Here is a 25,985-nt window from a genome sequence, read left to right on the forward strand (position 1 = left end):
AACCCCTAATCACTCAACTGACCTAACCTCCTTCACTCCACCTTGAGGAGATCCACCTGATTTGATGACCTTTGAGAAACTCAATCCCTTCAATGCAAAGGCTAAGACACTAAAACGACCAACAATAAAACTAAAAGAGCTAACCCTAGAATGCAAAAAGTGGGGGTCTTCATTTGCAATGGGGCGATGTGTGAGTACCTCACAACAGGGATGTTTCTTAAAATTTTGAAAAAAGGGGGTGAGTTGGGGACATTTCCTACCTGTTCCCACATCCCAAAAAATCCCCCCATGGGGCAGAAGTTATTTTTGGCAAGGGACATGTCTATGAGGAGCATATTTTCAAACCCTTCTGGCCTCACAATTTCCCCTTCCATCCAACATATATATATCCTAAAAACTAAGAGGTCTAAGAAAGACCAAGGTCAACTATAGTCCCAAGGTAAAACCTAAGTTCAACAAGCACACTATTTAATGCTACCATACACAAGCACTCCTTATAGTTTCCAAGTGAAGATATTCATGATGTCTCATGTTGGTGCTCCCAAAATTTCAATTTGGCCAAAGAAAATACTAAACAGAAGCCCCAAACAAGTAGATACTCTACCAACATGCCTTTCATGGCATAACAAGCTAGCACACATTATAATTGGGCTATATTCAATAATGGGTGCATGAAACAAGTTTTAAATTGTTAAAAATCTCTTAATTTCAAGGGTTTTTTTATTTTGCCGAGTCATTGCCGAGTCATAGCCGAGTCACGAGTCGAGTCGGCCTTGCCGCGTCCGAGCCGAGTCCGAGTCTGGGAACTTTGCTGAAAATAATCCTTTGCAGCCGCTCTTGTAGAGTTATCCTCATTAATATCTTTCTTACCTTCTATTTTTATAACATAAATTCTCATCTAATGTACCACTTCTGTTTTATGTAAGAAATTGGAATTAGCATCACCATGCTTAACCCAAAGAAATCTGGATCTAAGACGCAATAAGCAATTTTCTTCTTGACTCTTCTCCAACTTAAAAGCATGTCATTTTTTTTTGGCTCTGCTGAAATAAGTTTCTAAATCATTTTGAGCCAAAGTATTTATGACTTCTAGTTTCTTGCATATTTCTTTTTTCAGCGTGCTCTCATAATTCATGACGCTCCTGTGTGAATCTTAGTTATGTTATATTTCAACACTGCATGGGATCTGTTGTCACAAACCCTTCAACGTTGAATTCATTCCACCGCTTTTTCACATTTGCCTCAAAATTCTAATGCACCAACAGGCAAGGATTACATTTAAATGGCGTGTATCTGGGAGGTTCAAAACCTTGAAGTTTGAGGAATTTAGGAGCATGATTAGATCTAATCTTTGGTAAGATGAAGGATTCAGCCTCATTATTGAAATTTGAAACCCAACAAAGACTGAACAACAAGAAATCTATCTCAGGTCTAATCTTTGGTAAGATGAAGGATTCAGCCTCATTATTGAAATTTGAAACCCATCAAAGTCTCAACAACAAGATCTATCTAATCTCTATAATCAGAGAGTTTTCTTTCCTTCTATTTGACCAGGTAAAAATGACATCTTTGGGAATTATGTCAAGCAGATCTCTTTCTTCCAAAAAAATTATAACATGTATATTGAAAATTTTAATCCACAGATGTAGCTCTCTCACTTTTCCCTCTAATTTTAGAATGATTTGAATTCACCACCAACAACTCAATTTTCCAACCCATTACAGGAGCTATCCTAAGTGAAACATCATTTTGGAAGTTTGACATTCCAAAGAAATTTAAATCTATGAATTTTCTTTGACTGTCATGGTGAACTTCTATTTCCTGCTGCCTTAGCTTGTGTTGATTTGCTTAGATTGACTCCTAGAACCAACACAGTCAATCTCAACTTAATTATTTTTCTATAACCCTTTTCAATTTTAACATGATTCCTCTAAAAGTTTAGCTTCTTGAAGAGACACAATGTCAGGCTACAGATATTTTTTTTACTTTGAAGAGTTCTTTTAGCGGAGGCTGAACCCAAGCCCCTTATATCCCAAGAAAAAAAATCATTTTATAAGGTTGTGAAATGGAGCCTTCTTATTCTGCCTTCCCTGATTTTCCCCTGGACAATTTCACAAATAGCTTCAATCGCTCATCATCCTCACTTTCTGAAACAAAATTTTCAACTCTCACACACAGCTCTATTCCACTCTTCACTTCCCGAAAAGCTCCCCCTTTATTAAAAATATTAGTTTCTTGAGTTTCCTTCACTGCCTCAAGATTTTCTTCCTCATTAGAGAATGCTTTTGGATTTCGTTCACCAGCCTTTCCACTAGGATTAGATGTTTTTCCTTCAATATTTCATTTTCAAAGCAACAAATTTATCATGAATGGACAATACACCTTCAACCTCCTTCCTATTTACGCTGTTTTGACTGTTATTTTCAATGGTAACAAATTCATTATTCTCACCACATTTAGGATTTCCTTTGTTCCCTGCTCGAGCTTTTGGACAGTTATGGAAAATGTGCCCATATTCATGATGATGTAAACATTAAAATTGTATTTGTGTATAGTTATTTTGTTTCCAATTTTGATCATGAACCTCAACTTCATTGCACTCTAGAAGAAACCTTGTAACAGCAATTTCCACATATATTCGAGCAAATTTTGTAAGCCTTCATTGAGAAATCATCTCAGCAACTTTCACAAATTTATTGAGTCTGTCCCCAATCACTTTGAAATATTCTTCTCTCCAAAACTGGATAGGGAAGAATGGCAATTTAACCCAGATAGGAATTGAATGAGGTATCTATTCTTTTGGGTCAAAATTGGCATCCCAATATTTCATGAACAAACCACTTCGTGCTGTAAACCACAGCCCCTTCTCAAAACATTTTCATGGTCTCTTGCCGAACAAAAGCACAAAGAAAAATCCCTTTTACTGAAAAACATTTACCAGGCTCTTAAGATATTTTCAAGCTCCATTTGTTTATAATTCAAGTTTGGATGCCCGTTTTTGTGAGGGCCAGATATTAAAGAACCTGTAGACTAATCCATATTCCTCAAGATCATCATAATCCTGCATAAGATAATTCTCATCAAATTTCACCTTTGGAATTTAGTCTTTTTTCTAGGGATCTAACATCTAATTTCCTACACCGAGATTCATTCATGGCTTTGACAATTTCACAGGGGTTTTGTTTTGAAGAACCTTGATCTCCATCCCAGGGGAGGCAGAACCCCATGCCTTCACAGTGAAAGCCTCAGAAACAGCTTAAAATAAAGTCACAAAATGGAGAATAAAAACCCAGAAAGGTGCAGCAAGGAGTTGAAAAAACCAGGCAAAACCTGAGCAGCTTGCAGATATCTCAAGGAAAAGACAAGCAAAATCGGCACAAAACCTCACACCCTATGTGATTCCCACCTCTGAACATCAGGTGCCAGCACAGAGATATGGTGTCAGAACCCGCCAGAAAGTCAAGACTGTAGCTCGAGAAAGCCCTAATGCCCTTGCATGTTCTACTTCCTACAGCACCTGTTTGTGCCACCTATGCCCCTTGCTCATCTCCCAAATTTCTTTGCTTAAGGTTATTATAAGGTTTTTTGATCCTCTTGATTTCATTTTTGACTCACATGGATACTCTGTTAAGTGTCAACAGATCCAGGATTGACTTTTGGATAGCATACTTATACGCATGAATTTTGGTGAGAAAACCTATGTTCTCCTCTGAGTGTCATTTCATCAAGGGATTAGATTTTTATCTGGTTTGGGACTTTTTTTGAAGTTTGACATTTGCAGTTTCTAAAATCTGATGAGTGTTTTGGTTCAATCTTTCTGGAGGGTTTATTTTGATTCTTATGTTATGAGGTTCAATTAACATTTTCTTTATTTGTTTCGAGCAATGGGTGCCATAAACTCTGATTGCCATTAAAGCTTGCATTTTGTTTCTTCTTCATTTGCTTCCCTCTCTCCTCTCCAAAAAAAGAAGGAAAAAAAAACTCAATAGGAGAGTCATTATATTCATTAGATGCTTATTTTGTAATATGTTCTTTCTGTCATGGATATTCACGTTTTGATTGGATGTAGAGTCTCATACTTATTCTTCTTATATGCAGCCTGAAAAAGTAGCTTTTCAACTGAGATTGGGACAGAGTAAACCTATCTATAATGCATTTAAAGGTCTGAAGGAGGGTCCTAATTGGGAAACTCTGAGTGAAGCACAGAAGCGAATTGTAGAAGGTAATATCTGAACCGAATCTTCCACTTCGATCAATTTCCCCCATGCATCTCTTTTACATTTGCAGCTAACAGTAACATAATTTTTTCTTGTAAATAGAAACATTGTGTTTTTTCTTATATTCTAAGGCAGGAGATTGTTGATGTGTGATTATACATATCTCTTGCAATAAGATTTGGACTTGGCTTGAGGAACTGCTGACACAATCTGAATTCAGAAAAAGAAAACTCTATATCTTTAACAGAGAAAGAGAAAGGCCAAGATTACATATAGAGGATTTGGCAACCTATAATATGAAGATTCAGAGAAAAAGAAATAGGAATATGAAGGATAATGCAAGAAAAGAAAATGATTTAAACACAGTGGTATCCAGATACATGATATTGTGCCTGGCTATGAAAATCCAAAATAGTCAATAATTACAATTTATTTGGATCCAAAAGTTATACCTGATTGACGAGTCGTGTACTTCCTCTCAAAGTACTGAACTTTTAATGAAAAATCTAAACTTGAGTAATAAATGAGTTCTCATGATATAAATATCAGTATATGAAAAGGTTAATTCAAGATCCCATTTTATATGGTAGAGAATCTAGTGATATAGAATTGCATTGTTATCCATTTTGCTTCCCAATTGATCATTATGTACCTCTGTTATCAAGTCTGCGAGGTCTTTGCCTTTGCCATGAAACTCAGATTAGTTCAAGGAACCATTTGGTGAAAATATTTTAGACTCTCTATTTTTTTTCGATATTAAAGAGCAAACCTCATAAGCCAAATTGCTATGTTTCTGTGACATTTACCTTTAGGATTTTGATGTCCCTCCCTGTGTATTTCTTTTCTGAAAAGTGAAAACAAGTATTTTCTGGTTGATTCGGTATATTATGGCACATATTGAATAAGACTGGATTCACATGCCTATTTGAATAATTACATTAGGAATACTTGATATATTGCAACTGAATTTAACTGGTTTGGGACCAAATAATTGCTTTATTTGTTCTATCTCACAAAATAATTTGTATAGTCCTAGATCTGCTCCTCAAAATGTGAACTCAACAATCTTCTAAGCAAAAGAGAGGAAAGAAAAAGTGAATTCTTGGAAGCTGGAAGTATCACAGTGATGTTTCTGATATAACAACTGAAGAACACCAATTGAATTGGATTTTCGATTCTTAGGAAAGAATTTAGCATGAAAACAAAATGTTGACAAGAGAGAACAAACCCTTTATAAATGAAAAGAATAAAACAAAGTGCATACCTTTCATGTCTTTTTCTACATTGTATTTACTCTTGATAACTTAGATTTGGCAAATATTAATCATGTCAGAACTAAATTTTCTTGCCTCTTCCATATTGTTGGTCCTTACACTTTTCATGTGCTATGTTTGCCTCTTTTGGGGTTGTATTTCTAATGCTTTAAGTTTCAGGTTTTTGGAGTATTTTTTCTAATTTTACTTGTATTAGGGTTTAAGCATTGATTTTTTATACTCACTCAATATTCTTCTGAGGTGCAGTTGAGATTAAGGAAGCCATACTTAATGGTGTTGCTCTAGAAGGAGATGCTAAGACACAATTTAATGAAGTTCAACAGGTGGGCTCTTTCCAAAGAAAGATACAATGTATCTTTTGTTAGGGTGGAATTTTCTGTATTTCAAAGTAGCTTGCTTGCAAATGGTTGCATTAACCTAGGGACAAGCGTTAGAAAAAATGAATTAAGTGTATTTAAAATATTTATTTTAATTGAATTTTTTTTTTCGGTGGAGGAACTCTGGGATTGCACCACTGAGAATTTTTGTTCATTGATTCTCTTTTTATGTTGAGTGAAATGCTTTTTGTATTCACAGCGTGTCCACTATTAATATTCATAAATCCATCTCCTATTTTGGTGCATGCTCTGTAGCTTGGGCCAGCACATGCCTCATTCATTAGAACTTGTCTCAATTCTCAACTTTATGAATTTGTTGTTTCTGTTTATATTTTTTCACTGAAACAAAATGTCTGGGTGCCTTCGTGAATGCTCTGATTGGAATTCTACAGAAATGCAATGTTTTTCTTTCACCATTCTTTTCTTACATGGTATAAACTTTAAACCTAAGTAGGTTGATATCTCAGCTTCCTAAACTTTTACCTTTAAATGATCTATTCCATTTTAATATTCATCATTCCTAGTCATCGTTTGTGCATGGCAGTGTATATTGTGTAACAAAAGTGACAACAGTAAAATTCTCATCATTTATTGCTTTTGACTTTTTGATGAATTGAGTATTTTTCTGGGATGTGTCTCACCACAGAATTTTTTTTCATAATTCTGGTAAATTTTCTTAGAACCTTAAGATTCCTTATCGGTGAGAACATGTCAGTTGGTAGAGACTGTCAACTTGACTTTATTTTAGTAATAGAACCAGCCAAGCTCAGCCACTTCCCTTTCTAGGTGGTGTTTAGATTAGGATCTCAGGCAACTAATAATGATTACATATAATTAAAAATAACTGAAATAAAATTGGAGAAAGCATAGAGTAAACACATTACACCACATGTATGTGGGGGGAAGCCTTTTGGGTAAAAAATGTCATGTCCCCTTTTTCAGATCAAAATGATTAACAATATTATTAAAGTTGGGCCCAGTATTTTCTAATTTTAGGGGCAACTTAATAGTAATATTATAATTAAAATGAAAGGTGTTTTATTTTTATTTTTGTTGGGTAAACATTATAACGTGACCAGTGACGCTGGCACGACTTTTGACTTGGAGCGATGGAATCGGTGAGGTCACAAATGGGGGACCTCATCTCCAATTAACAAAGCTTAGGTGCAAACCTACAGTGCTGCCCTAATTATTCAAGTTGTGGGTGAAAAACAACTTAAGGATAGCAAATTGCTCCTAGGAATCAGCGCCACATCTGAAGGTGGAAATTTAAGATATTGACAACATTGTCAGACCTCCAGCCCTAATTCATCTCCAGATGTCTCACTTAGCTGGGTGGAGGCACAAGGCCAGTTCCATCACTGCTGCAATATATCTACAGGCCCTTCATTAGTGATTTCAACCTCCATTTTACATGCTTTCAATACTTTGCAGCTGTTCATCACAATTGCACCAATAGAGCGAATAGAGTGAATATATATCATTATATTTGTTGGGAATTGCACTTGCAAGTTTGACACATAAGATTGCAGGTCTAGATCACTTCAACTGGGTTTGATCCAACATATCAGGCCTCCTATAACTAGTAATCCGACCCTTCTGGAACCTGCTGCTGTTCCTTCACACTTGGGACAGTACTGAGTATTAATTGGAAAATGGAAAATGTGCAGTTCTGTAACAGCACCCGAGCGTCTAAATAAGTTGGGGGCACTCTCGCAGTTATACAAACTTTGTGTGGTGCTTGTTGATGAGTACATTTGTTTGTAATTCTGAAGTTAAATAAATCAGTTCAGCATACAACATTGTATATTTTTTTACATAGAATAAAATATTTTTGGCAAGGTTTTAAAATTCTGTCATGTTGATTATGATTGACATCTAACCTAAATGTTATTGTTCGCTAGGTAAATTTTTTAACGTGATCAATGATGCCAGCACAACACACCCTCCGTCCCCACGTGAAACGCTTTTGACCTAGATCTATGAACCAGTGAGGTCACAAATGGGGGACCTCATTCCCATTTATCAAAGCTCAGGTTCAAACCCGCAAACACCATGGATCAGTGAAGGCACAAGCCTGCAATCACAATGGCGCAGCAGGGGTTGAACCATGGTGGCCACAAAAACACCACCACCACTTAACCAACACACTATGGGAAGAACCGAAGTTGCCAGATTCTTCCAGAATTTCTCAGGGTCCTGGTTTGATTCTGCAGGATTATTGGTCCTTTACAAATTCGCTGCAAATTCTTCCAGGGTCCTGAATTTGCCCTGTGGGTTCGCTGAGAAGGACCTGGGGAGAATCTTGGGGAATTTGCAGCGAATTTCGAATTCAGCAGCAGAAACCGGGCCGAATTTAGGCACTAAACACGTTTTTTTATTTTTAATTTTTAATCTTTAATTTTTATTGGCTGAGATTGCTAGTACCACTGCCAGTGGCACTGTTTGTGCTTCTAATTTGCCACAGGAGGAGGATGATGATATTTTTGATGACTTTTGATGATATTTGTTATTTGATCAGTGATGGCTGATTGTTAATGTTGACATTATTCTTTTTGAACTGAAACATTGACATGGTGGTGTATTTTGGCATTTTGCTATGTTATTTGACATTTGGACTAAAACATTAATATATATGGTGTTGTATTTTGCTATGTTACGTTACTATTAGTTTATTAGCATAGTTGACACATGACAGTGGTGTATTATGAATTTATTTTCTGCTGCATATATGTATATATTTTTAATTTTTTAATTTTATATGTTTTTGTACATACGAACCCAAAGCGAACCCAAACCCACCCCCCAAAAAAATTGAACGAATTTGCGAACCCGAATCTCGAACTAGAATCCGAATCTGATCCGGGACCGGCAACTTAAGGAAGAACCCCAAGAAGAGTTTATTGTTCACTAGGGAGTTTCAAGGGGTTTTCCATTAATTTTTGTTTGTGTTAGCATTACAAATAGTTTTAGCTGGTTGAAGTTTAGAAAACACAAAGGAATCTCATAAAAAATACACAAAACTATGTTAAAAATATCACAAAAAACCCAACAGGAACATTATTCATCAAGTAAACTTATAATAAGTTAGTATAAATACAGACATGAGAATAACCTTGATATTAGACTATTTGCTTCCTCCTCTTCTTTTCATAATGCCCGACATGAATCTACACAATGTGCGATATGTTTTATGATTGTCTATTTAAAGCAATCTAAAAGGTTGGTGAATAGGTCACAACCTTTCATCATATAACCTTTTGATCATACATTTAATAAATAAATAATTAATTTATATATAAAGATAAACTTCATAAATTACCCCTTTTTTAATATTATAGGGATAAAATTTTAAATTAAGAAATGTTATTTATGAGTACTTACATCAAATGTAATCCCGAAATAAACATTATGCTCTAATGTCCTTAATGTTTATAAGGTGTTCATGCTATCAATTTCTTTTAGAAGAAAAGATGAAGCTCCTCAATAAAATAGGAATTTTTTTGACAAGCATGCCATGAGGATACAAAGATTTGCGAAGATGAAGATCTTATAAAGGTCTTATAAAGTTTTTATTGGAGCTTGGGTCTCTTCAAACCAGTTTCCTAGGTTCTTGTTACAATAATAATGCCCATTGGTCTTATATACAATGCTTTAACAAATGGAAGAAGGAATGCAAAGGAGGAGATACAAAGTGCTTGTAATATAAAGCATGCAAAAAACCCATTTGGTCTTACTTTTGCCCTATGGTCTTAGACAACGCCCGTAGGTTTTACAAGTGCCTAAGGTCTTACATACAGTGTTAGCCTCTAGGAGGTGTCATTGTTATAAACACTTCCCCACAATGGCAACTTTGTGAGGCTAAGATTTGTAATAGAGGCACTGCATAGAGGATTGTTTTTGTGATTGTGCGGATTCCAGCCAAGTTCTATCACTGTAGAACTGCCACTTGATAATCAGTACTCTTGAATGTAGTACCCATGAACTTTAATATGTTTTATTTCTAAATCTTTAAACAAGAGTTCTTTGGTAAGAGTAAATAGTTTTGGTTATCATATAATATAGTGGGACAGATACAAGTACTCTTTCAACAAGCTTTGAAGCCATATTGATTCTTTTGCAACTACTTTTGTGTTGAGCAACCACGTGGTAGCACCTTCAAAAGTAGTTGCAAAAGAATCAACCATTGTCCACCATCTATTATTGATTTGGAAACTTCAGCTGGACCAATCAAAATAAAAAATTCTTTTCAGAAGAATCTAAATTCCAATGGATAGTTGTCATACCAATTTTGCCTTGTCCATTCCTCAACTGTTCCCATAGCCAGCTACAGATCTTTGAATTTGCCAATCAAAAGCCCTATATTTGAACATCTCCAGATTTTCTTCCATGAACATGTTGTCATGCTCAAACTCTGTACTCCTTCCAGCTGCCTTTGGTTCTCACCCTTGGTTCCGTTGATTTGTGGTGTGCTCGATTAACCACAAGCAACGACTCAGATCTGTTGCCTTCCCAGTCATAGACGATATACAGCTATTGTCTCCCCTGAGCACTGTGCCTATGTAAAGACCTGCTTGTCTTGGTATGCAGACTGCTCTACTAATTTTATTCGATCCTCCCTTGTAATATTAAATATTGTACATATATGTGTGAGGCACCCTTTCTCAAAGGGTCGGCCCTCAATAATAAAAACAATATATTCTTTCCCAAGGGTGGCGGACTTTCACAAAGTCGGCCCCCCTTAATATAAATATTTAAGTGTAGTTGGCTGCCTGAAGGATGCCGACCGAAGCTACAAACATCAACAGGTTCAAGTAGAGTGACTCTGCCTTTAGGAGTGCATCTGATCCTGTTTTGTTTTCTCAATCAGCAAGAGGGATTTGATTCATCCACTGGGGTGTCATCATTTTGCCTTTTGCAGTCTTCCCTCAGCCAACGAGGTGGTTCTCTTTTTCTTTGTGTGCATTGATTGTTTTTCTCTCTCTTTCTTTTTTGTTTGTTTGCATCTTTTGAGTTCTGCTTCTTTGCTCATTGACGTTCTTGCTTCTCTGCTCCCTCGCCATTAGAAGCACAAGTTTTTGACCACAGAAGTCTCTTTACCCTTATAGGGTTTGCCTTCCCTAGTTTGGATTTTGGTTCCGGTTAACATCTAATTTAGAGTTCGATCAACTTACCTTGATCATAGATTGACATTTCTTTCTCTTCACATTTACATTCTGTTTTTCCTTTTTATGTATGCAGATATTTACACTTTTAATTTGCGTTTGCAGGAGTTAGAAAAACTCTCACTAAAATTTGGTGAAAATGTATTGGATGCAACCAAAAGATTTGAAAAACTAATAACGGACAAGAAGGATATTGAAGGATTGCCACCTACTGCTCTAGGTCTGGCTGCTCAATCAGCAAAATCAAAGGTATTTTATTGGTCAGTTTACCTTTTGATTTTTGTTTAACTTCAGTATTGCAAGGACATGAAAGATATACCTTTTCATTATCTTTATTGATGTTTTGCATATCCCTTATGATATTTGTTTGAGAGGAAAACCAGTTTTCTTTTCTTCTTTGGATGCAATTCAAATGCATTTCGTCTGCCTTTTGATCAGGTGGTCTACAGTGGATTCTATTATCTCATATGCAAGAAGATCCTAAACCATCTTGTTTTTATACAAATTCAAACTAATCTCCAACAACACAAATGTTGCCAGTTCTGTATTTCATATTTGCAATAGATTGTCCTGACATAATTTGGTGTCCAGGGGCAAGAAGGTGCAACTGCGGAGGATGGTCCATGGATTATTACATTAGACATTCCGAGCTACCTGCCTGTCATGCAGCATGTACGCAATCGTGGTCTCCGTGAGGAGCTATATCGTGCCTTTATTACACGTGCTTCTAGTGGAGATTTAGATAATACACCAGTTATTGATAGGATCTTGAAACTTCGAGCAGAGAAATCTAAACTGCTTGGATACAAGAACTATGCAGAGGTAATCTGGATGGTTTTAGGTTTTTTCGATCATTTTCAATCTATCTTGATTATTAGTATGTATTTGATTGAATGCCTTATGTTATCCATAGGTAAGCATGGCCATGAAAATGGCTAGTGTTGAGAAAGCAGAAGAACTTTTAGAAAGGCTTCGCAGTGCTTCATGGGATTCAGCTGTACAAGGTATAAAGTTATATGCATTAGAAAATATTAGAAGGCTTAAACATAATATTTATCAAAATAGAAAGGAGGAATTTACCAGATTTATGAAATTTGAAGTGCATGACTTGAGGGTGTAGAGTGTGTGATGAGTTGATGCAAAGAGATTATATAGAGATATAAACTGATAGTCATCATCCATCCCATGAAAATATTTGCAATTAGAAGTAAGTCATGGGCACCAACATTGAGCAATATTGATAGTTGTAAGAATTTTCCTTTTGTAGGATGCCTTGTCAATACTCTTATCACTGGACAGGGCCCTAGAACACTTAAAATCAGAGAATTATTTATTGAAAAGGAACATTATTAGGGACATCTTACAAAGGGTCACTTATTGATGGGACTCCACAACCCACCAGTCCTATGTTGTTGATTAATTTATCACGTGAGTTGATAGCTCCCTGTTCCTTATGGTTTTCAGTAGAAACTGTTAACTGTGTTGTTGTTGTAGTCTTTTTATGGTTGGCTTGTTAGAGTGGAAAAGCTATTTTGCTGGGTTCCTTTGAGTTATCGATTCTTGTTTAATACCATTGGATCATGTATAGGTTTCAGGTTTAACATGCAAATGTAAAACTGTTAACTGTGTTGTTGTTGTAGTCTTTTTATGGTTGGCTTGTTAGAGTGGAAAAGCTATTTTTCTGGGTTCCTTTGAGTTATTGATTCTTGTTTAATACCATTGGATCATGTATAGCTTTCAGGTTTAACATGCAAATGTAAATGTGTAATTTGCACTTATAACTGTATTGGGTTTAGAACCTCAATGAACCTACTACTCTTTTGTAACTTTTTAGGTTGTACAAATATATGCTAATTTGACGGTTCTGGTACTGATCCTGGTTTGGGTTTGTTCATCCGGTTCGTGGGTTCAGCTAATTTTTTTTGGGGTTTAGGTTCATTTTTGGTTTGTCCGTACAAAAAAAAGTAAAAATCATAATGGGAACCCTCATACATCAAATTATCATGGATGTTGCAGCAAATTCAAAAATAAATAATGTTGGTATAATGTGACAGCAGATGCAACTAGCAAATATATAACAACAATAAATTATGAAACCATAACATATCCAGATGATATAAGTTTATAACTGATATTGTAGCAAGATACAAGAAAAACCCTCAATTATCATTTAATATTAACTCCGATTTTAACTTAGACCCATGCCGATATGTAAAAATATTTTTTTGGCCAAATTCAAGAACCTGTTGGTTCCCATGGGTGAACTGGACTGGTACCCGGATCTGGTGTGAACTGAACCTGGATCCAGCCTGGCAGCAGGCGAACCTGGTAACATAGAATATAGGTGATACCTACCACTTTTTCAATCAATTCATTCAAGTGATTCATTTCTATTTTATAATGAGATTCTTCCTTTGGTGTCTTTTGAAACCCCTAGGGATTGGTGTTCTTTTTGCTTGATTAGTTTTACAGTTCATATAAGCAAAAAACATCAACTCAAAACTTCATCTGTGCATGATGCCATCAACAGAAATACATTTACCCAATTGACCAGCATGATAAATATAAAGGCATAGAAGCAGGTAACGTATTATGCCTTTTAAGAAAGGAAGAACCCAATCATTACCCAGTAATTCATTTTCCATTTGCATCTCCGTCTAAATTGCTTTTTCAAAGCCCAAGTATCTAGTGTTACACAGCCTTCAAAATAAATGCAGGCCTGCTAAACACATCTATTTATTGTGCTTTCTATTTTTATTCTAAATTTTATCAAACACTAGGAAAGGAATTTATAGTAAATAAAACTGAACCATATCATGCTATAAAAATCTCTAAAGGATCCTAGAAGAATCAATTTTATTGATTATATTTATTATAGTATTACGTCTTTACTGCTTCCACTACCAAGAAACTTTTAACAAGTCTATGCTAATGATCAGCAGTAGCTCTGTGGCGCCTCACTCCTTCCATTCTTCTTCACATATTTTCTTCCAAAAGAAGCCAAGATGTCCTTATTATGCAAGGTGGAAGATGGGTTAAAACATTTTCTAAGCCTCTTAAACATATTTATTTATCAGGATTCTGAGTTAGTCATGCCGAGATGTCTAGAGGTGGCATTTTCCTGTAAATAGGCACTCACATTGAACTTGGCTAGAATATGGCTGAGTGTGTGTACCTGTTGTCATTTTATGACACCCTTGGTCCATCAGTAAGAACCGATCAGAGATATGTTCCATGAACCAGCGCTGCCCTAGTTGATCAAGGATAAAAGCAGAGGAGTTAGTTTTGAAGTGTTGCCTTGTCGAAAGTTTCTAGGCCCTCTTTTCTCTTCCCCGGGAACTCCGGAACCCCGAGGTTCCGAAGTTCTTTGCCTTAGCCGCTTTCTTTCCTGCTTCGGAACTTCGGAACCCCGAGGTTTCGAAATTCCCTTCCTTCCCTTAGCTTTTCTCCAGTCTCTCCGGAACTCCAGAACTCTGGAACCTCGAGGTTCCGAAGTTCCTTCCCTAGCTTAGCCCCTCCTCTCCTTAGCCTTTCTCCCTCCTCCTCCTCCGGAACTCTGGAACCTTGAGGAACTTCGGAGCCCCGAGGTTTCGAAGTTCCTTCTTTTCTTCTCCCCTTTCCAGGAACTCCGGAACTGCGAGGTTCCGAGGTTCCTTTGCGCAGTTCCCTGGACCTCCGGAACCCCGAGGTTTCGAAGTTCCTTCCCCCCTTTGCCTTCTCTCTTTAATCCTTTCGGAACTCCGAAACCCTGAGGTTCTAAAGTTCCTTTTGTTCTCTTCCTCTCTTTATCCCGGAACTTTGGACCCTCGAGGTTCCAAAGTTATTTCCTTAGCCTTTTGAAGTTCTCCGAAACTTCAGAACCCCAAGGTTCCGAAGTTCTTTGCTCCTTCCCTTGTCTTCCTCACTTCGGGAGTCTGAGCTTCTGAAGTCTTTGGACTTCCTCTCGACTGGCGACACTTTCAGATGGCATGATCAACACTCAAGGCTTTTAATGCTCCGACAATTTTGGTGACTTGTGCACTTTCTTTTGTGGAGCCACAAGGGTGCATTAAATGTTTTTGGTAGGATTTCTATCAAGGGAGATACGGGGCCATGCTTGGTGAGTTATGTCATGTCTGACTTTGGAAGGTTAGTCAATCCATCTTCTCAGGATTGCCCTTTGTGGGTATGGCTAGGTTGCTTGCATGTACAAGTCAAGTGCATGCACTTCCTTGCACTTCCACATTGACATGCAGGGGTCATGATCACCCTTGTAACCATTTTTTCTATATAAAGGCTGTTAATCTTATTGTAAAGGGTTCTCTCCTTGCTGGCTTCAGCTATTCCATGCTCTCCCACTTCTCTTGTATTTATCTTGCATTTATGCAACTGTAAGTTTGGCCATTGGCCTTATAATTAATTGAAAATCACCACTCTTGCCTTCTTTCAACCTATGTATGTTGTGTATGTTTTCTTACCTTCATTATAGGTGTATGTCTCGTGGCTTTTCTCTCCATATATGCTGTGTTAACTTGTTTTTTGAGTGTGACTTGTGGGAATCCTTCTCGCCTCTTGACACTTAGCGAATTCTAACCTCCATACATGCATTGGAGTCACTCATGCAACTGAATTTTGTGCATCTCTTGGGCGTTTTCAGTTAATTCTTTGTGTCATCTCAGTGGGGAGAGGAACAATCTCTTCTTGGTGCATCACCTCCTATTTCAAGCATTTCTCTCTTCCCTTTACCTCTGCAATTTGTTAGGATAGGCCTAGAAGTTAGTTTTGAAGTGTTGAGTTGGTTCAACACCTGCACCTGATTGAATAAGGAAGCCGGCCTCCTCTGGAGATTCAACCCCTTGCGCAAGGTTCCACACTTCGGGGTTGTTTCCATGTTTCACAAAGTTGCTGAGTTAATAGCTTAGCAAGGGTGCAAACTTTTGTGATAACAGTACCCAAACAACTATTTCTACAACTTGTAAACAATTAATGTTGTGAATGTATAACAAGAGTGTTGGGAGTTGGATACGTATCAAATGTAGAAGTTTGTCATAGCTGTTATTGTTTGATGTAATTTCATAGCCAATTTAGGTTCATAGTTTAAAACTTTAAATGCTATGTTCCTCGCCCCTCGGGGATGCAACCCCTAGGTTTTTAAAGGTGTATTGTCTCGAGGGATGTCTTGGGAACGTGGGGATGGCCTGGGGATGTCCCTTTGCTGTCCCTAATTTTTTATTTTTTTGCTCTACATTTTAAAATAATATTATAATATATAGTATCAAATTATCAACGGTCAATTAAGTCGTTAGTATAGACTTTTGGAATATTCTTTATTCTTTTAGTTGTCATCTGCTATTTCTAGTTTTCAATCTTATCCTTTATGGATAAATCGTTTGTAATTACTATTTTTTTGCTGCTTAGTAATTAATTCAATATCTTGGTAATCATTCTCTGTCATTACTTTTTGTAATATGGTTTTAGAGCTCGGATTTGTGAAACTTTGGGAGTGTTGAATGTGATTGCATGTTTGTATTAGTGGCAGAGAATTTATCAAAGGATGCTGTACAATTTCATACAAAGGTTTTTGGCAAATTTTGTTAACAAACTTCTGGTGAATTTTTACAAACAAATTCGTGGGTCTTTTCTGGTGAAAATTGTGGCGCCACTTTCACTATAAATTGCATGGTGTTTTCTTAAAGTTAATGATGAGGTTTTTGCAGAATTGGTAACTGGTCTTTTGATTTTTCTGCTAAAATTGTGGGTTCGTTTTTCTCAGAATTGCACTAGTTTATTGGAGAAATCACAGCATTTTTGAGTTAAAAATCACATTTTTTATATTATGCAATGTCTTGTGCCAGTCTTTTCAGCAAATCGTGCCATTGTTGACCATTTTTGGAATCACAAATGAGTTATTTGGTGCGCACGACAGGATTTACACCAAAAATTGAGGGTTTTCTCTGCTTTTTAGGGCCACTACGAGTTTTTTTTTGGAAGCAACCATTTTTGAGAGGAGGAACCGTACCATATTCACAACACCCTATATTCAGCAAAATGGAGTAGTTGAGAGGAGGAATCGTACTATTATAGAGATGGCCCAGTGCATGTTGGAGAACTAAAGTGCTCCCAAGAACTTTAGGACATAGGCAGTCTACATTGTTGTTTATCTACTCAATAGGTCTCCGACAGAGGCAATGAAGGTTTTCAGTTCTATAACATATGTCTGGATTCTAGATGTAAAAGGAACAAGTTGGACTCAAAGAGTCACAAGTCGATGCTCTTAAGGTACATCGACAATCATAAAGCCTACAAGCTGATTGATATGGACATTGACCACTTGACATTCAACGAGGATGTTGATTGATGAAGCTGAGCCTTTCTGAGCCTTTTCAGCTCTCTTCTAACATCTAGAATACTGAAGATCAGTCTTTGAAGGCTAGATATTTAGGTGTCCAACTTCCATTAGCTTCACTTGAATGGGAGACTTTGGTGATTTTGAACATGTGGAATCTCCCTAGTAAGTACTAGTACTTGTACTAGAAGATTTTTTTCAGAACCTGGATCAACATCTAGATGATATAGTATTAGGCAACCCAAGTCATGATGACCACACTGATTTATATGGAGTGGTTTCTACAAAGAGACCAAAGTGGTGGGAAAAACTTGTTGAAGATGTTTGGTATGAGGAGATGATTGAGGGCAGATCATCTAGAGGCAAGAGTAAGTAGAACACAATTAAACCTTTCTCTTATGGCTAACATTTAGTGTGTTTATGAGGCACAAGATATTGTAGAGGCAAAAGGTAAACCAGAATGGGAAAACACCATGCAAATCAAACATTAGAGTCTTAAGAAAAACAAGACTTGGGTTCTTTCAGATCTTCTACTAGGGAAGAAAGCCATTGGCTGGAAATGGGTGTTCAAAGTCAAGTGCAAAGCTGATGGTACACTTGACAAGTACAAAACACGTTTGGTGGCTACATGATTCCTGTACAGAAAAGGTATTAATTATGAGAACACCTTTGCTTCAACAAAGATGAGCACCATTTGGCTATATTTGACTATGGAAACATAGTTTGGTTGGAATGTCCATCAAATGGATGTGAAGAGTGCCTTCCTCAATGGAGACTTGGAGGAAGAAGTGTGTGATTTGACCTTGGGTATTTTAGGTTTCGGGAAAAGAGTATCAAGTATGCATAATGGTGAAGGTTCTATATGCCCTAGAGCGGGGGATCCAAGGGCATGATACATAAAGATCGATAGGTATTTGGATGCATAAGGGTTTCAGAGAAGTCATTTAGATCCCAATTTGTATGTCAAAAGTGTAGGCAAAGACATCATCCTTCTAGTCATTTATGTGGTTGATATTATCATTACAAGTAGTGAGGCACATTTGATTGAACAAATGAAATATAATTTGTGTAAGGTTTTTGACATGATAGACATGTCTCGTACATTATTGTCTAGGTGTAGAGGTTTGGAAGATAGGTGTGGTGTTTTCATTTCTTAGTGGAAATATGCCTAGAGTTTGCTAGACGAATTTAGAATGACAAATTGCAAAATCTCATCTACACTTATCGGAAAAGGGCTGAAGCTTTCAGCCAAAATAGACTCAAAGGTGATTAATGAGTCATCATTTAGGCAACTAGTGGGCAACCTTATCTATATTACGACCACTAGACTTGATTTGAGAGATGCTATGAGTTACATTTCTAGATTCATGACAACACCTAAGGTACAACATTGGGTTGCAATGAAGAGGGTGCTGAAATATGTGAAAGGGACACTTGACCTTGGCATTTGATATAGCACAATCAAAGATCCACAAATTTAGATTGGGCTGGTTGTGTTGATGACTGAATTCCACTTCTAGATATGTTTTTAGTATTGGTACAAGTGAAATCACATGGACTGGTAAGAAGCAGCATGTAGTGGCTCTTTCTTCAATAGAAGCAATGTGAGGTAGTTTGGCTTCAGATGATGCTTTCAAACATGCAAATGTCTTAAGCAAGGCCTTCACCTTTGTTTTGTGACAATCAAGGTGTGTTAAAGCTTGCTAAGAATCCATTCTTCCATGAGTGTGCAAAACATGTGGAGCTTCGTTGTCATTTAATATGTTAGCTTGTAGAAGATGGATTAGTGATGTTGTAGTACGTTCCAATTGAAGACCAAACTACAAACATTCTTACTAAGTCCTTTGAGTGTTGTGATAGATTTGTAAAATTCTGCGAAAATGTTGATATAGTTAACAAATTGACCATTAATGGAATTAAAATTACATTGTAATATTTAATAATAATGGTCAATTTAGTCGTTAGGATAGACTTTAAGAACATAATTTATTCTTTTAGTTGTCATCTGCTTCTTTTAGTTGTCAATCTTATCCTTAATGGATAAATTGTTTGTAATTCCTATTTAAAGAGACTTTGTTGCATAGTAATCAATTGAATATCTTGGTAATAATTCTCTATGTCATTACTTTTCGTAATAGTAAAAGTACTCAAAATGGGAGGATGGATCAGGGGTCCCTACTCTATGCAAGCATTTTTTTTTATTAAAAAAATTTCAAAATTTAAAGAAGGCTATTTATATTTATTTTTGTGGGCCCCCACACCACTTTGAGACCTAAACCACCAACAAAAAGGCTTCCATATCTCATTCTAATTGATTTTTAGATAACAAAACTATTATGCAAAAAAATTTCATTTTGAGCATGTTTTAAACATGCAACAAGAAAAATCAGTGTTAGTGAATAGTGAGGAGTGAGGTAGCAAGAAAGTAGAGAGGTAAGTGATTCTTTCATTTTTTTTCTTTTTTGCTATTTTTTCAAAGTTCAAGGAATAAATGTATAACCTTTGTTTCATTTTTCTATTTTCAGTTTGTACTTGCATTATTGTTTCACAAAACAACATGAACAATAAAAATGAGAGTAGTGAAAACATGAAATGGAAGAAGGAAATCAAAATGTGAGAGTTGCAGTCTTAGTTGGGGGTTTCTTAGGGTGTGGGAGTTCCATGGGTGAAGGTGGACAACCACAAAATCCATTTATGTTTTTGAACTTTATGCTAAGGGCCCTTGAATGTCAAAAAAACCCTTCTCCAATTAGTGACAACCATAGAGAAAGACATAAAGAAAAATTTAGGGGTTAGTTGAATATGGTTGTCACATTTGCAAATCAGATTTTAGAGTGAGCTACATGAGCATATTCTCATCTATTGTGCCTTACAATAGCATATTCTCATCTATTGCACCTTACAAGTCATGGGGTTAAAGTGTCTAGAATTAGATATAAAGGAGTATGAGAAGGTAGATGTTCATAGATTGCATATGGAGGCAAAAGCAAGGTCTAAGGGCATGCCATCGTCAACACAATCTAGATAATCAAGTATGCAAAACCCCTCTATGGTTGCTTGTGGTCTGTCACAAGGTTTGAGTTCATGTTCGGCGACATTAAAATCCGGATGAAATTCGACAAGGGCAAAAAAGTTAGGAAAAAAATTTGTGATTAAATTTGCCTTTATAAATTTAATTATTTTAAATAACATTATTAAATTTGAATATATTATAATAATTTTTTCAAAATATATTTAAAAAATTAATTTAATAATTTTTTGATTGGAACATTAATTTAATAATTATTAATATATATTACAATAAATATATTATATTTAAAAATATAATTGCAATATTTTAAAATATTAAATTTAATTTATCAAGTAAAAAACAAAATTAATTAACAAATGGTCATGGTTTAAAATATAGAATATGAAGATATAAATTTTATTTGAGAAAACAGAAATAAAAAATTAAAGCAAACCCTAAAAATTAAAATCAAAATATTAAATATTAAAAGAGCAACCGCCTTACCCTTCTCTGACCCAACCCATATAGTTTGTGTTCTTTTTGTTTTTGGATGAGTAAAACAATTTTGTGATTCGGTTTGACCGGTTGCTACAACCATCCATGAATGAATTTTTTTTTTGCGTTCTATAGGTGGAGAACTCATTTCATGCTCCTATTTGCAGAAAATTGTGCAGCTTGAATACATTCGTGTGGTTTCTTCTCCTCCGACTTGATAGAAACCCAAAAAATAACATTGTTTTTAAAATATGTTTTATTAAAAATTATGCCCTTGATTCATACGAATTTTCGGCGAATGAAAACGATATTTTTGTCAAGTTTTGAAGCTCGTTGAATTTCGAATCTCATGGTTGAAATTCGGCAAATGCTGTGACTAAGGTTGTGGTAGTGGTGACGTTTCTAAAAGAGGAAAGAGAAAGACTATTGCAAACATTTTTAATATGTAGGCATGGGATGTGGCAACGTGTTCCATTGCCAATTTTTTTTGTGCCCATGCCATCCCATTTGTGTAGCACATTCTCCTTACTTTAAACAAATGTCCAAAGTTGTATCTTTAGTTGGTCCTTCATTCAGCCCCTTTAAAACATAAACTATGCATTACCCTTGTTGACAAAGAATATGTTAAGGTGAGTTCAGTGATAGAGGACATGAGGGAGACTTGGATTAGGATGGGCATGCTCTATTGTTATGCATAGGTGTATCAATCTTCGACATTGGCCACTCATCAACATTATAGTCACATGTTCAATTGGTTCTTATTTCTTAGAGCCATTGATTGTTTTGGGAAGCGGAAGGATGTAGACTTCCAATTTCATATTTTTTAGAGATGCCATAAAGGAGGTTGGGGCCTCAAACATCGTACAACTAGCCACTGATTTGGCATCTATGTAAATTAGTTGGCATGATGATGGAATGTACTTACAAGCACATCTTTTGGAACCCATGTTGTGTTCATGATTTGAACAATGCATTGAAAGACATAGGGAATATTGATTGGGTGTAGCAATAGGTGACAAGAGCCTAAGATATTTAGAAGTTCACTTGTAACCACCACACTTGACTCTCTCTCCTTGGGACTTTTTCGAAGAAAGAAATTCTTGAAACTTGTGGAGGCAAGGTATGCTAGTTATTTTATTTTGTTAGAGAGGATGTTTGAGGCGTAGTAGGCTCTATAGTTGATGATGGTTAATTCAAAGTGGAGTGCATGGCCTATTGCAAACATTGTTGAAGAAAAGAGTATCAAACAGGGATCTTTGATGATGGCTGGTTGTCCATTATGAGGTAAGAAAATTTTTATTTTTAATAACTTGCTACTTTTATTAATAAATTGATTTTTGATTTTGTTATTAAATTTTTGATTTTAATATTCTAACTAGTCGTTTTTGAAATTTTTGTTTGTAGATATGTTTGCTCCATCATCTCTTTGGTTGTAGATGCCATTGATATGTTGATAGAGGTTCTTCTAGCCTTGGAGTGATTTATGAGACATTAGACAAGATGCTTGGGTAGGTGATGCAAGTGATTTGTAATAGGGATCCTAATTTGAGATTTATATAAATAACATATGAATCTCATTGTGATATGATGGTGGAATGCTATGAACACTTTGCTTCATATGGCAGCCATTGCTTTGAATCCCAAATGGTATGCACCAAACTTTAGTAGGTTGCCTCCTGGTGATGATGAAGAGGTGAAAGAAGGATTAATTAAGGCCTTTCAAAAGATGTTTTCAAGTGAGGAGTTGACTATACGTCACACATAATGGCTTGCCTTTACTAATCTTTGTGGTCCAACATTCAACAAATTAGAGGTGAAGATAGATAGAGCTACATTAGCTAAAAATGATCCTATGGGATGATGAACATGACATTACAAGGATACACTAGAGTTGAGGATGCTCTCTATTCACCTCATTTCATAGGTTGCTAGTTCCTCTAGTGCAAAGGAATTGGTCTATATACAACTTCGGTCTATATACAACTTCATCTACTGCATCAAAAGTAATGGGCTTACCTTTAGACAAGCAAAGAAGTTAGTTGCCTTGCATAGTGCTTTGCGACTTCAGGATTGTCAAACTTTAGAGTTTTAATAGACTCCAGCTTTATGGTGGTATGTTGATCCTAAAAATGCCACTAGGATTGATGATTGAGACCCATGAGGTATTGGTTGGAGTTCCATTGGATTGCTTTGCGACTTTAGGATTGTCAATTTAGAGGATTAACAGACTTCATCTTTACGGTGGGATGTTGGTTTTGAAAATGCCACCGAGATTGATGAGTAGACGCATGACGGATTGGTTGGAGTTCCATTGGATGAGGTGCTCCCTCATAGTAGTAGTGGCTGTGAGTCAGATTCCAATTGTGATTCAGTGTTGGCAGATTCAGATTAGGAGCAGCCTCACACTTTATATCACTATGTTTTTGTGACTGTCATTTTGTAGTTCAAACATGCAGCCTTTGGGCATTTTGTTGTATTTTATAATTTTCTATCACATGCACATTGAGAATCAGTTATGGAAGGCTGGAAGCGATTACATTTTAAGTTTTGACATTTATTAATTTGTTCAACTCTCATGTGAACTCTCAATTCAATTCTAATTTAGTGTATTCAGGATTTTATATTGTATACGATCAATGTATTATCAACATTATCATATGAATATTTGAAATTTCCCTATATTTTTAAATTTTTCCCTGTTTTCATATAGCTGTTCCCTTTGCCCTTTCTTGCTGACCCCCAAAATGACCTCAATATAATTGGTCTCAGAAACATATTCTATAGTCCATGTCCTAGAAACTTGGTGGAACATAGTTTAAATGGTATTCCATTTTGTTTTGAAATTTTAATTTACACTTATTAGATTGTATGATGTGCTTCAAAGGTCTTTCTGTTAAAAACTTATTGAAGTTTGATCATAGAGTGTGATCCAAATGTTGATGTAAAACTACTAGACAGTTTTCTACAAAAAAACTTTAAAGTTCACTGAAATGGACTTTAGAAATCTAATACTCTTAACTTAAAGAATTACAATTGTGACTTAGATTTATGATGAGCAGTTATGGTTTCATTTTATTCTTAATAAAATCACAGATTGAGTGTATAAGTAATCCGTGATTTATGGGAAATCTATAAAGTATATGATATGCAATACTAAATAATGAAATTATTTGAAAACTTTTTTTTGCTTTTCTTATGCCCAGTAATGGATATTAGTTTACTTCATCCATGAATGTCTTGTAATTTAATAACCTAAATTAATTTTTTTGTTTATTGGCTTATACTGCTCTGTAAAATTGTTAGATTTGGAAGATTTGAAGATTTTTGCGAAAGAGCAGGGTGCTGAAGAAGCTAATGATATGTGCCATTGGGATGTTAACTTCTGGAGTGAGCGCCTTCGTGAGGCTAAGTATGACATTAATGAGGTTAGTCCTTTTTTGGACAATCAGTATTGCTACTTTTATTCTTTCTGTCGGCAAATTTTATGGGCAGTTATTCTCGTGTCTTCACTGTAACAGGTTCAGGTTTATTATCAATATTCAAGATGTTAGTTTATCTTAAATATTATTCTTATAGTAGGATACATGATAGTAGAGGCTAGGTAAACATGGCGCATGTTTTGTTTCCAAAGCTCGAATCTCTCAAGTTATATGAAAGCGGTTTTAAGCAAAGCCTATGCTAAAAATAAAAAAAGAAGTAGATACATACAAAAATATAAACTGCAAAGGTAAATGATCCCAAAGCTTGAACACACCTATTAAATGGCAACCAAAATATTTTAGATTTTTTTTGACTGGTTAAATTTTTAGTGTTCTTGTATTTCTAGGAAGAATAGCGGAATACTTACACTCTAGTGTGGACTCTTGTTTCTTGACTTTTAAATGTTTGTGGTTGTGCATTCTCTGTCATCTATAATTCAACTCCACTCTATATTAGAAGAAAGATGCCCAATAAGAGGCAAAATATGCCTTCAAGCTTAACCACTAAAGACATTGGCCTTGGAGGGAATCTTATTCTGAACATATGTTTTGCCTAGTTTGATATATGAACAGGGAATGGCCCCTCATACTTGGCATGCCACAATTTTCTTAACATTTTTTGTGGTATTGCCCATCTTACTATCTGATCCATAGTGGTTCTTTGTTTTCTGGCTTGGTTGATGCTATATACAAGTTTCCTCACAAATTCCTCATGCTTTAATACTTGTGATGAATTCCCCATGCTTTAATACTTGTGATGAATTCCCCATGCTTTAATAATTGTGATCACAATTGTAAGTCGTAACAACTGTGGGAAAGCTATTATGGAAGAACCTTATACAACATTCAGAATATTATTGAACCTTATGGTACTTTCAGAACATGGTTGGACTCGTCTCTGTTATAATCCTCTATATATTAATAAGTTGATATATGCTTCTGTTTTTTGTCAGCCTTTACATGATATGTCCTTGTTGCTCACCATCAAATGCATTTGATTTCTTTCTTCTATTTCATCTTCTTGTAGACAGTTATTTTGTTGCCCTTTGAACCTTGAAAGTTGGTGCATCAAGCATCTGTGGACAATTGTATGAGTAAATGTTTCTTGATTTGTTGTTGATTGTAAGAGAGGACAAGAGAAGCACCTCATAGCCAAAATGGCGTCGTGAAATTGTTAGAGACTTGTGCAGTTGAAAAAGACATGTTTTGGGTTCAAAGAATTCTCTATTTACAAATTTATCTAAGTGAGGGAAGCTCTACATGGTCGACACCAATCATTTTTGCGTCTAATCAACCAAAGTAGATGACTAATGCAGCTTTGATTTCAGGATCCCATAGGCTAATTTTTATAAACAGATTAGTTTAACAATGCAGCAAGAATAAAGCAATAATCTACCTAAGCATGTAAATAGAACCTATAAATTTAGCAAGTGTACCAAATTATGAAAAAAGCAAATGAATCCAGTGGTTGTAAGATTTGAAAAGACCAAATTTCCTCAATATGTATGTGTTTTGCTACTTGCTGTATGAAATGAACTCCAGGAATTTGTGAACTACAAGTATGATTTTAAAAATGTGATGATGCCTATGATTCTACAATGTACAACTTGCATGGGCCTAATGCTGAATATTTATATACTCCA

At 35.8% G+C, this 25,985-nt stretch overlaps 1 protein-coding gene across 1 annotated transcript in view; it reads left to right on the forward strand.

Moving 5' to 3' along the window:
* LOC131064199 (probable cytosolic oligopeptidase A) overlaps positions 1 to 25,985 on the forward strand; it is a 166,964-nt gene that overhangs the window by 58,907 nt on the left and 82,072 nt on the right. Inside the window, exons 3-8 of the mRNA XM_057998254.2 lie at positions 4,099 to 4,222; positions 5,738 to 5,814; positions 11,139 to 11,282; positions 11,625 to 11,855; positions 11,947 to 12,037; positions 24,167 to 24,288. Of these exons, the coding sequence (XP_057854237.2) occupies positions 4,099 to 4,222; positions 5,738 to 5,814; positions 11,139 to 11,282; positions 11,625 to 11,855; positions 11,947 to 12,037; positions 24,167 to 24,288 (789 nt within the window). The remainder of the gene's footprint in view (positions 1 to 4,098; positions 4,223 to 5,737; positions 5,815 to 11,138; positions 11,283 to 11,624; positions 11,856 to 11,946; positions 12,038 to 24,166; positions 24,289 to 25,985) is intronic.

The sequence above is a fragment of the Cryptomeria japonica genome, chromosome 6, assembly GCF_030272615.1.
Source record: "Cryptomeria japonica chromosome 6, Sugi_1.0, whole genome shotgun sequence".
Taxonomy (NCBI): Eukaryota; Viridiplantae; Streptophyta; class Pinopsida; order Cupressales; family Cupressaceae; genus Cryptomeria; species Cryptomeria japonica.